At 38.7% G+C, this 13,046-nt stretch overlaps 1 protein-coding gene across 1 annotated transcript in view; it reads right to left on the bottom strand.

Moving 5' to 3' along the window:
• Window positions 1-249: 249 nt before the first annotated feature.
• enpep (glutamyl aminopeptidase) overlaps window positions 250-13,046 on the bottom strand; it is a 51,534-nt gene continuing 38,737 nt past the window's right edge. The window contains exons 15-20 of the mRNA XM_005477697.4: window positions 8,064-8,137; window positions 5,027-5,131; window positions 4,272-4,445; window positions 3,842-3,982; window positions 3,163-3,244; window positions 250-2,998 (exon numbers count right to left, since the gene is read on the bottom strand). Coding sequence (XP_005477754.1) covers window positions 2,852-2,998; window positions 3,163-3,244; window positions 3,842-3,982; window positions 4,272-4,445; window positions 5,027-5,131; window positions 8,064-8,137 — 723 coding nt within the window. The 3' untranslated portion in view covers window positions 250-2,851. The remainder of the gene's footprint in view (window positions 2,999-3,162; window positions 3,245-3,841; window positions 3,983-4,271; window positions 4,446-5,026; window positions 5,132-8,063; window positions 8,138-13,046) is intronic.

Raw genomic sequence — 13,046 nt, 5'->3', positions numbered from 1 at the left:
AAAAAACAAATGGTGTAATGTTTCGCAGGCTGAATCACAGAAAGAACACAGGTTAACCTCAAACTTAAACCTCCTCTTTAGGAATTCAGACACAGGGTATATATTATTAATTATCTTGAAATGAGTTTCTTTAACTTTAGGGAAAACAGGCCACTTAATAAATTTAGAAAACACTTTTTCCACGAGTGATCGATCCCTGTGAAAAGCCTGCAGATGTCTACCTGAGTCAAACCCATGGAAAAGAATTGATTTGAAGTTCATACTGATAAATTTATTGTTACATTTACTATCATTTAGATGGCAGTTTCCAATTTTTAAGTTTGGCAGCGCTGGATTGACGTCAGAATAAAACATTGTGTTTCGTATTAGCTGCCTTAGAGCCAATGGGATAGCACGACAAACCTTTCTGTATTCTTTTATTGGACAATCTAAGTTGTGTATCTTCGAGAAAGATACATAATCCAATAAAGCACCACTCGAATCCAGCAAATCAGTTACAAACAAGATACCACTCTCAAACCAGTTCCTGATAAATAATGACTTTTTGTTAGGTCCATAGGGCCGACATAGGTTCCATAGGTGTGAGGAGAGAAGTTGTGTGTAAACATCATTTTCCAAAAAGAAAGGATCTGTTTGTGAAAACTAGGTATTTTACTAATCTCAAAGTCACATCTTAATAAAAAATAAATTCCTTCTAATTCCTTAAATAAGGATCTGGGTATATGAAACCAGATGGAATCAGACTGAGATAGACAAGCTCTGAGCCAGTTAATCTTAAAAGTTCCTACCACTGATTCTAAGTCTAAGGCTCTAACACCACCCTTCTCATAATCTTTAACCATAAATATACAGAGAATGACATTGGTAAATTAATTTAGAAAGACCTTCAGCCAAATATAGTGATATCCCTGGTCAACCAACGACTAAGGGATTTCTTCATGTCGACGATACAACTGCAGATGTTGGTGTCTTCTCTTCTGGTCATATTTTTAGAAATCACTATACCTCAATATTTCACTTCTGATTCTACCCTTATAGAAGTTATATTAGAATCAGAACACGTGGGAATAGGTAATAATTCACATTTGTTAATATTCAGACACAGTCCTGAAGCCCGAGAGAGTAATGCGATAGTGTTGTGAGCTTTAGCTACCATGGACTTATCTCTTAAAAACAGGGCAGTATCATCTGCAAACTAGCTTATTTTCAATTCTTTGTCAAAAATATTTATACCATGTAAATCGGGGTCATTTTGGATGATGAGTGCCAGCAACTGAGTGGTTAGTATGAACAATTTGGGGGAAATAGGGCATCCCTGACGGATACCTCGCTGCACTTCAAATCCAGGGGTCATTCCAGGGTTTAGCGAAACAGAGCTACAGATGTTACTGTAAAACATTTTGATCACATTACAGATGCTTACCCCTAAACCCAGGTGATGTAAGGCTTTAAGCAAAAAATGATGTATAACCGTGTCAAACGCCTTATAAAAGTCCAAAAACAACACTAAGCTTTCTGTCTTTATTAGTTGACGATAATCAAGCATATCAAGAATCAGTCTAATGTGATTGTGTATATTTCTGCCTTTTATAAAAGCCGACTGACATTCGTCCACTAAAAAGCATTTGTTCATCTCATACTTTAATCAATGTGACAGTTTACACAATTTTGCTTCCTCTATGATACGTACATGTGTACTATTTCATAAAAAGTTAAAATTTAGACTTTTGAATGCAGCGCATTTTATTTGAGCAATTTTGCAAGGACAAGGCAAAGCTTTACCAAATAGTAATAATTAGTTAATGAATTTCATCCTAATCTAACTAACCTATTCTAAACTAAAGCTGATTTCTGATACCAATCTTGAGCTGAATGAGAGAAAGGAGAAGGGATACACCCAGGAGACCGATGCACTGATTTCCATCTCATGCCTGATAAAGTCCAAAAGGGGAAGCAGTGTCTCGGTACAAAGTCCTCCATCTCCTTTGACCCTATAATCTAACACAGCAAAAATGAGCAGAGAAATAGCCAAAATTGTCAATCCAATTTGTAAGTCCACAAAAATTGGGCAGTGGTTAATCCTCCGGTGCTTTCTTACTGAAATTTCTAACTCCAGAGTGATGATACTGCTCTTTAATCATTTGTGTGAAACTAAAGAAAGAACCCCAAATCTTCTTAACAGCTGCTGTTAGGTTCATTTATGTTCGATGAGAATTATACATTATTAACTATTTACAGATATACACATAAAGAAATACTCTGATATAGCACTCTGTATTACTTTCACCATATAAAATCCTTATGTTAAGTCCTTTATTCTCCTCTTGGATGGAGATAAGCCAGTGGATTTTCATCTTCTTGACAATGGTAATACATGTGTGTGAAACATATGTTTATTAAAAGGCCACCATCAAAATTAAAGGTGGTTCAAAGAAATTTTAGAATGTGTGAGGGGTTTTTGAGGAAAGAATAATGCATATTCACAGTGATAGAAGCCAGTTTCCACATGTGGGAGCATGTTCATTTACATATCATTTACATATTGTAAATTTACATTTGTCAATTGCTGAAAACAAACTGATTCCAGTTTCTTTTCAAAGTTAATTTGGTGTGTATACAATACAGGTATCCTGGTAGCAAGTGCCAGAACCTCAGAATTTGGGTGTTTCTTTAGACTGTTGTGTAGTTTTTACTAATTCAAATCAGAAGAACCCTCGGATTATTAGTCCCTGCTAAAATCAAAGACAAATCACCTAATTATGTCATTACAAAATGCTGGTTTCAACAAAGTGTTGTGGGTGTTCTAGTTCTTTACAGCAACAGTATTAATGTACGCCTGTGGTGTTTTCCATCAGGCAATGTTACTGTCCAGCCACTCCTTGATCTCATTTTCATTCCTCCTAATCCATTCGATATTGTTCCTCACTGTCTCAAGTGCCTGCTTCCTGGGCATCTCACCAGCACCAGCATTTGGAGTTAGCTTGAAGAAATGCTCCATCTAAAAGACCATAAAAAGGCATAAAAATGTACAATAACCCTAAACACAAGGTGTCAACCTGAAATTGTCAGTAAATAATATCTATTAGCTACAATTAAAAAAATCACAGTCTTGTTTGTATGAGGGCAATTGTAGGAGAAAGTTACATAAAAGCTCAGGCTAACCTTCCATAACTGGAGCTCTGTGTTGAATCTGGTGGTAATTCTATTCAGTAGGCGACCAAGGTTCCTGTCATCGATGGTGTACCTGGTAAAACAATGTAATGTATAATTTCCAGGAGTGAGTTTAAAGAAATTCTCGTGTCTTTGCACTTGTGCCTGTGTGACTGGTGCTTTAATTTTGGGGAAGTGGACAAGTCCTGACTAAATTAATTAAGTCTGCATTAGATGACCTGCTAGAACACAACAAAATTCAGATTATTTCTACTAAGCATTCTCCCTCAGATACCTTAGGACTTTATAGAGGAACTCTGCACGGACAGTTTAAACCTGTGGGATGAATCCCTGTGATTAAAAAAAAAAAAGACATGCAGTTTCCCTCCTCATCCGGTGGAACATATACTCAAAGTGGTGACATGGTGGTGTAGTGATAACACTGTTGCTTCACAGCAAGAAGGTTCCTGTTTTAACCCCTACTAATTAGTATTTAATTCAAAAAACACTTAACTCTCTTAATGTTATAACAGAACAACATACCAGTCTGACCATTTACCAGCCCTATGTTCTGTTAAAGCTTCTTCTACTGTTTCAACGTGGTCAAACATAAATCAACAAATGAAACTACCATCCACACTTATGATTATGGTATGCGTGCTTACTCTGTGTGCTGGCTTATTGTACTGACCTGTTTACCAGATAGTCCCAGTTGAGTGTACTCCACTCCCAGGCCATGCTTTGGCCAAGTGGGTTATATGACACATATTGGACCAAAGTAAACAAATCCTGACTCCTCACTACGCTCTCATCTTTTGTAGCCTCCAGGAGCCTGTTAGACATAAGAAAATGTATTCTTCCTCAAAAAAGGGGAAAGTTTATCTTAGTTGCTTAAGCCTAAGTTTAAAGGCAAAAAAGTCTGTGCCAAAAAAAGAAAATTACTTGCACTGTTATTAATTCTTATTGTTCAGTTAGGACAGCAGTCTACAGAAACATATTTTCAGTGAGTCTAAATTACAGGCACAGACCTAATGAAATACGGGCTAGCTAAATATCACGTAATGAAACTCTAGAAGACATGATAAGTGAACCGGTCAAAATAAATTAGACAGTGTTATTACCTATAAAGAAGCTCCACATTTTCCACAGATGCCAGTCCATACAGCAGCTTGTCCTTCTCTTGGGCCAAAGACGTCTCTTTATACCTCTGGAACATTATGTTCCAGTTTTCCTCACTGCCTGAATTCTTCATGCCGTATTGATATACCAGTAATCTCAGGTTGACTGCTACGCTGCTGTATATCAAAAGATAATTACATTGTGAAGTGAAAGAAGTTAAATTATTGTTGGTTGGTTTTGTTTTTCAATTTAACCTTTATTTATACAGGTATTCCCATTGAGAGCCAATGTCTCATTTACAAGAGAGACCTGTTCCAGACAAACATATTAAAATTACAACAATAAAAAAACAAATAGCTACATTTGTCTTATGTACACAGTCATATGAAGAACAAGAACAAGTTCCCCGAGATGATTTCACAAAAACATTTGTATGTCTTTTGAAGTCTGCAAGTGAAATCAAGTGAGAGAGCTTCAAATCTTTCTGCAATGTATTCCATGAAGACGGGGCAGAAAAGCAGAGTGCCTTCTTCCCACACTCTCTACAAACTGGAACGGTGAATGTAACGATGTCCTGAGACCGCAGTCTGTAACTAAACTGTTTGCATAAACAGTAAAGATAGATTTAAAGTTAAATTGACACCGACCATCCTGTTCATTGGTGTCAACCAATTAATTGCTGTGTTAAAATAATAATGAGAATAGAAAATAAATAACTTTTGAATAATATATTTTCTGTCTGTTAGTTAGAACTTGCCTAAGACTTCCACTGATCCACTGGTCAAAAATCCGAGAAGCTTCGTCCAGAGCATCCTGATCTCCCATCTGACAAGCGATGCCAAGCACGGTCTCCCTTAGTAACCTGCAAAATATAACATCATTGAATAGCCTCAGAAACCCTGACCCTTCATTCTGTTCCAACATGAGATAAGAGTCATTTGTGTCTGAACACTTCTGTAAAAGCCTGAACACAACTCGCCGAGGACTTAACTACTTATTTGAACTGTCAATTTTCAAAACCAATACAGCACCACTTGTGCAATACCTGACTTTTCATTACTTTTCTGGACAGCATTATGCATATGTTATTAGCATAGGTGGGAAGTAACAAAGTAACAATACTTTGTTACAACTTAAGTAGAATTTTCAGGTATCTGTACTTTACTTGAGTATTTCTTTTTCTACCTCTACAGAAGAGGAGTGAGCATGAAGGGAGTTATGTTTTTTAAGTGGCAGGTCATTTCAATATCGATTTCATTTTTTATGACCACTTGGAGGTATAGATATTTAGCATTTTGTTACCCAAATAGATATTTCGAGATACAGTTGACCGGGACTGAATTTTTCCTGTATGATGGATATTCAAGAAATGTGTCTTTGCTGAGTCAATGTTTTGATACAAGTTCTTCAAAGGAAATACATTTTCCATCTAGTATAACATGTTTAGATTTCTTTATCTCTTTCTCATATCACAATGAAAAACATAAATATCTGGATTGTTTTAAATAGGTGTCTGTTTACACGGGATAAGACTTAGTTATTTTTAAGAGTTCCCATCAGACTGTCAGAGAAGTGTTTATGTTGAGGTTTTTAAAGCAGTTATGACACTTAACACTGGAGCTGATGAAAGGCACATTAGAGATTTATACTTTTCCACAAAATGCTTGTTCTAAGTCCAGCCAAGGCCTGTCTAATAAGCTTGGTTTAATTCATTCTGAAACATATGCAATCTCTTGGATAAGAAGCAGTGATAAAAACTTGGCAGTTCTAGACCACCATTGTGTTTTGGTTTTTAAAAGTCTTTACGCTCATCTGTTATGGTTGATTTTTCCATAAAAAAATTCAAATGTTGGAATCTAGTGATCTAAATATAATTATATTTGTTGGCCTTTTTTCAGCTTTATTAGATAGATGCAGTTAAGACTGATAAGAAAGCAAGAGAGGGAGACATGCAGCAAAGGACCATGGGTCAGACTCGAACCCAGGCCAGCCACTCTCAGCCATGTGGCATACTGTCATCTGAGTAAATCAGCAACCAGAGTCTAGTGATCTAAACCAAGTGTGAGAAGGTTTATTAGGGATCAGTGAAAATAAGTAGTTTATTTTTGGTAGAATCATCATTTCAATGGTGGCAGCTCTTCTCATGAGTGATATAGGTTAGGTTGTCCAACATGTGAGATCTGTTTTTAATAAAGCAATGTGAGTCAACCTTACCAGGTCTGAGAGTTTGACAGAAAAATGTATATCTAATGTTACCTGACTGTAGAGGAGTGCTGGTGGTGTTTTGAAAATTACAGTTCTGTTGCAGAACTGTTGATTTACTTCTGCAATGGAGGAGTTTGATATGGATGATAACTTATAAGTGTGATCCTCTTTACAAGCGAGGTTTGTGAGTTCCTTAGCAAAAGTAACACATCATCAGCATATAGGCTTATCTTATGGTGTGTATTTTCAGTTTGCTTCTGCTAATTGCTCAATAAAAAGAACAAAAAGTGAGGGTGAAGCAGACAGCCCTCTCTGATGCCCCACTGTAGGTAGTGAAGTAAGATGATTTGTCCTAACATAGGCATTTGGAAAACTGTAAAGTCTTTTAATCCAGTCTGTGAAGAATAAAATATATCCAGTTTAGAAATGCTAGTAAAAATTCCCAGTTTACTCGATCAAACGCTTTCTCCACATCTATGGAGACAACTGTGGTTTCTAATTTGTTGATAGAGCAATAATCTATTATATTTATTAGTCTACATTTATTATTTGCTGAGTGTCTACTCTTGATTGAACCTGCTGGTCAGAATTAATTATGAATGGAGTGATTTTTTTCTAATCTTCTGGCAAGGACTTTGCAAAGTATTTTATAGTAATAAATCACACAGCAATAGTTACATTACAAAATACATTTTGGGGCATGTATTCTGTAATCTGTAGTGGAATACTTTTTAAAAGTACAGTGGGATGCAAAAGTTTGGGCAACCTTGTTAATAGTCATTATTTTCCTGTATAAAACGTTGGTTGTTACAATAAAAAATGTCAGTTAAATATATCATATAGGAGACATACACAGTCTCCTATATGAGAGCTGTCCATGCTCGGAAGCCATCAAACCTGAATGAACTAGAGATGTTTTGTAAAGAGGAATGGTCCAAAATACCTTCAACCACAATCCAGACTCTCATTGGACCCTACAGGAAGCGTTTAGAGGCTGTAATTTCTGCAAAAGGCGGATCTACTAAATATTGATTTCATTTCTTTTTTTGTGGTGCCCAAATTTATGCACCTGCCTGATTTTGTTTAAACAATTATTGCACACTTTCTGTAAATCCAATAAACTTCATTTCACTTCTCAAATATCACTGTGTGTGTCTCCTATATGATATATTTAACTGACATTTTTTATTGTAACAACCAACGATTTATACAGGGAAATTATGACTATTAACAAGGTTGCCCAAACTTTTGCATCCCACTGTAACCTTCCCAACACTGTGCAAGACACAGGTGACCTGCATTAGCTGACGATCCTCCCATGCCAGCCAAACAGCAGACCGTGAGTGTGGGAGAATCGTAACACTAGTTATCAGGTTTTGGGGGCTTACTTTTTCACTCAGGGCTTGGTGGGTTTGTATAGCCTCATTTATCATTTTGTATTTACCTGGTATTCATTACTTATTTATCTACATTGTTAAACATTAAAATTTAATTAACAATCTAAAATATTTAAGTGTAGGAAAAATGCAAAAAAAGAAAAAGAATGAGGACGGGGCTAATACTTTTTGACAGAACTATTAATGTTGTACCTCTCTGTCTGTGTTCCTTTATCCTCCCATCCAAGCAGTGTTGAGATTGCTTTAACATGGTCACGAAACAGTTGCTGGAGAAAAGAACCAAACATTTTTGTTAACTGTCACAGGAAAATTATATGTGTGTAACAGTGCAGAAATGTTACATTGCAATATAGAAATGTAGTTTCTTCTGTATCAGTGATTACTATAATTTTACATATTTAGACTGTAGTCTAGAGCCACCCCTCATTTCTTCATATTTTGCTGAGAAAACTGGAATGTTTTAAACATTAATGAAAATAGAGTATATAAGACAAGAACAGAGTTTATGCATTTTTTACAGACATGAAAGTCAATAATTGGTATTCTTGTACACATCAACAACTCATTTAGACAATACTTGTCATGGGGGATTGGCTTGTGTATTATGTATTGCCAATGCTTTCAGCTTCAGGTACATGAGCTAGTGTGTAAGGTTCACAGGTACTGAATAGATGCAGGATCACCTCGAAGTATGGCGTACTGGAACCACTCTCAGAGTCAGGGAACAGATCCTGATTTTCATTTGTGCCTGTGTTGCTAATAGACAGGTCAGAATACCCAGTCCTCTTGGAGTCACTAGGTGGGGTGCTGTAGGGCACCCTATTACAGGACCACATTCTGGGGGACTTCATCATTCCTGGGCTATGGCACTGAGACCTCAGGGGTGTGAATGGTATCTGAACCTGAGTGGTGTTTTGTTATTTTTGCAATAATTTTTGAGTTTTGCAATAACCACAGTTTGTTGATAATGAACACCTTATTTGAGCATAAGGGTAGCCATAAGTGCATGTGGCATCAGGACCCCCTAGACCACAGGACGATAATAATTTTGGAATTTCACCATTGGACCTGTAGGTGTATGTCTTGGATGTATAACTGATCACCATCTGGTAATGATTTGGATCATTACCAAGCAGGAGAGGGGGGAATCCTGACCTAGTGTGCCTAAACATATAATAATGTGTGCTGGGACTTTCTGGCAGATGTCTTCCATCAGAGATTTCGGATGTTTTTCTGGAATCTGCTGGAGCCACTCGCCTAGTTTAATGGTCACTGCACGCCGATTACCACTGGGACCACTGTTACCCTCACCCTATGCATCAGCTGTTGTTTCACTCCTCTGGTATTCCTGACTATTCCTTCCTGTGCCCCGCTCATGTATTGAGCCATGTGCCTGTTTATCTTAGCCGCTATGATGCGTGACTCTGACCCTCATGGAGTGCTCTCAGCTTCTTCAGCCAGTAGGCTTGAACCATGTTGGGACCTGGTGCTATTCAACTCTTCAAATTGGGGACCCTTTTTTGGATGTCTGCAACTGTGATGGTTACTGGCTCCCTCTTGCCGTAACATTTCTGTCATACCTTGTCAATCTCTGTTCCTTCTTCCGAATGTTGGAACACTGAGCTACTAGTTGTTTCGCCGTCAATCTGGATGTTGGGTATCAAAGATTCTCTCACTGGTATCTGAGGCAGGCTTGGTTAGCACTGTGGCGATCATTTTAAAGTGTCTTTGTGCTGGTTTTCATCTTTTATTTGTGCTGTCTACTTTGTGTTAAATACTAAGAGAAAGATCATATGTGTGTCCTCATTAGGATAGGGATTTGTGCTGGTGTCTGGGGCTGTAGCCTGTAGGTTTGAATTGGTAATTGGTAATTATGAGATAGTGAGTTTCAGATCATTTTACAGAGTAACATGAAAGTAACTTAACTAGTAGTATAATGAATGTCTTTCTTCTGGGGGTCATTAAGTAACGTACTGCATTACTTTATAAAAGTGTTCTGTGTGATATGTGTAAGAACTTTTTTACTTTACTTTCAATTGAGCAATGACCCCAACACTGATAACAACATCCAACATTTACAGAGATTTGAGCACTCAGCATGTGTTTGATATGCTACTTAGAGATGGTGCTGACAATGACCCAATTAGAATTGATAAGAGAATCAATAGGGAATCCAATCAATAAGTGACATTTATAATGGAATCCGAATCACTAAATTCTTATCAATTCCTATCCCTAGTGATATGTCCCTGTAAAAGAAAAAATGCAGTATAATCAGATATTAGGGTTGCTATCCACTTTTATCATATCGATTCTCTAGAAAACTAAACATAAGAAAAAACAAAAACAAATAAATTTCTGTTTAACTTAAGTAGTGTGTTGATAAATGTAACATGAAAAGCTTCAAAAAAAGAGACATTTCTTCATGACCTCATACCACTGAGCCATACAGCAATACTGGTAAGATGACTTGATCTGAACAAGTATAACTGGGTTCCACAGTTCATACCATCTGATTTGTTGGTATAAACCTTTGCAGGACTTGGACTGATAAATAAACTTTACTTAAGTTTAAACTTAAGTAAACTTTTACCCTGATGGGGCTTTTTTTTTTTTAATTAAGGCACAGGGTATCCTGCCTTAATTTTTTCTTCTTACACTCATGATACTATTAACATTAACAGTTTTCACCACACCATATCTAATATTTCGTCTTGATGCATTCTCAATCATCCAGGAAAGTAAATCTCCAAAAGTTGATTCTGTTCATCTGGATGTAGCGTTTTGTGGGAGAAACGTTTCGTCACTCATCCAAGTGAAACCAGCCCACTGAAGGAACAATGGGCTGGGAGGTCAGTTCCTTAATTATAATTATGCAAATTCTGATGACCATTGATCAGCAACCACTGACCAAAACCCACTGATCAAAGAACACTGATCAATGGCCATGAGTACCATTCACAGAGAGTTGGGGAATGGCTGCAATCACAGCATTGTAAGATGGAGAAAGATGTACCCTTAGGCCCCCTCCTCGATTCAGAGATGGTCTTTCCCTTTTCACGTAAATGGCCTCCTTGACTCCACGCTCAAACCAGCGTTCCTCCCTGTCCAGGATGTGTACATCCTCATCATTGAAAGAGTGTCCACTGGCCTGTAGGTGTAAATAGACTGCAGAGTCCTGGCCTGACAAAGTAGCTCTTCTGTGTTGTGCCATCCGTTTCGCCAGAGGTTGTTTGGTTTCCTCGATGTATAAATCCTGGCACTTAACAGCGTACACTATGTTACTCTGTTTGTGTCGGGGGACCCGATCCTTGGGGTGGACCAGTTTTTGGCGCAGCATGTTTTGGGGTTTAAAAGCCACAGAGACCCGGTGTTTAGAAAAAATGCGTCTCAACTGCTCCAATACTCCTGACACATATGGGATCACTACAGGTTTTCTCTTGGGCAGCGGTTGTCCTTCTCTCCTGGACTGCTTGGAGCTTTCTTTAGGTGCCTTCCCAGCTTTGACAAAAGTCCAGCTGGGATAACCACATTTACTCAGGGCCTTCTTGATGTGCTGTCCTTCTGCCTCCCTGGCCGCTGTGTCAGTGGGGATGGTGTTCGCTCTGTGTTGTAGCGTCCTGATGACACCCAGTTTGTGCTCCAGTGGATGATGAGAGTCAAACCTTAGATACTGATCCGTATGTGTAGGTTTACGGTACACGTCAGCTTTTAGATGTCCCCCATTACTGATGGAAATCTCACAGTCTAAGAAGGCTAACCTGCCACTTTTCATATCCTCCCTGGTGAACTTGATGTGTCGGTCCACCGAGTTAATGTGATCCGTGAAATGTGGAATGTCCTGAGATTTGATTTTCACCCAGGTGTCATCCACATATCTGAACCAATGGCTTGGTGGTGTTCCAGGGTAGGATAGCAAAGCCCTCTTTTCCACTTCTTCCATGTACAAATTGGCCACAATGGGTGAAACTGGGGAGCCCATGGCACCCCAATGTTTCTGCCTGTAGAACTGACCCGTGTATGTGAAGTAGGTGGACTGAAGACAGTTCCAAAAGCAAACACACTTGGTCGATGCTGAGAGTGGTCCTGTTGCTGAGGTTGGTGTCATCCTGTAATCTCTTACGAACTACCTCCAACGCTTCCGTGACTGAGATGCAAGTGAAGAGAGATGTAATGTCGTACGAGACCATGGTTTCATCTGCCTCCATAATGACATCTCTCACCTTCTCAACAAAATCCAGGGTGTTCTGGATGTGGTGTTCAGAGCTGCCTACCAGCGGGTTGAGGATCGAAGCCAGAAACTTGGAGATGTTATAGGTGACCGAGTTGATCATGCAGACAATCGGTCTTAAAGGTGCACCCTGTTTATGTATTTTCGGTAAACCATAAAGACTTGGTGTAGACTCCCCTGGGTACAGCCTGTGGTATGAGGTCCGGTCGATAGCCTTGTCTTGTTCTAACTGCTTCAGACAGTCTATCACCCTCTTCCTGTAGCCACTTCCTGGGTCTCGTTTCAGGGGTTCATAAGTATTTTCATCACTGAGTAGTGACAAAATCTTCTCATGATAGTCTTTCTGGTTTAGCAATACTATGCACCTACCCTTGTCTGCCGGAAGGATGATAATGTTGTTGTCATCACTAAGTGATGTGAGTGCCTTCCTCTCCTCCATGGTGATGTTGGATGCTGGGGGCTTTGCATTGCTGAGACAGGCCGAAACCTTCGTCCGTAGTTGCTCTGCTTCCACTTCTGCAATATTGTTGTTACGAATTGCTGTTTCTGTGGCTGTGATCAGCTCCACTAGCGGGATTTGTCTCAGTGTGACAGCAACATTCAATCCTTTAGCAAGGATGTTTTTCTCTGTTTGGGTGAGCTGTCTGTCCTCCCAACAATGGGCTGACCTCCCAGCCCATTGTTCCTTCAGTGGGCTGGTTTCAGTCATTATGCAAATGTACTGTTTATAAGATTTGGGGAAACCTGCAGTCAGCTGAGACTGAAGAAGTCACTTGGATGAGTGACGAAACGTTTCTCCCACAAAACGCTACGTCCAGATGAACAGAATCAACTTTTGGAGACATATCTAATATTGCAGATTTATCACCTTCAAGTTTGTTACTAATGTATCCATTTTTTTAAATGTATTTGTTTGGGGGGTCAGAAGTTATATCTTTAGACAC

This window comes from Oreochromis niloticus, linkage group LG19 (genome assembly GCF_001858045.2).
Source record: "Oreochromis niloticus isolate F11D_XX linkage group LG19, O_niloticus_UMD_NMBU, whole genome shotgun sequence".
NCBI lineage: Eukaryota > Metazoa > Chordata > Actinopteri > Cichliformes > Cichlidae > Oreochromis > Oreochromis niloticus.
The sequence above is the reverse complement of the archived record's forward strand: the minus strand, read 5'-3'. Positions and strand labels throughout refer to the sequence as shown.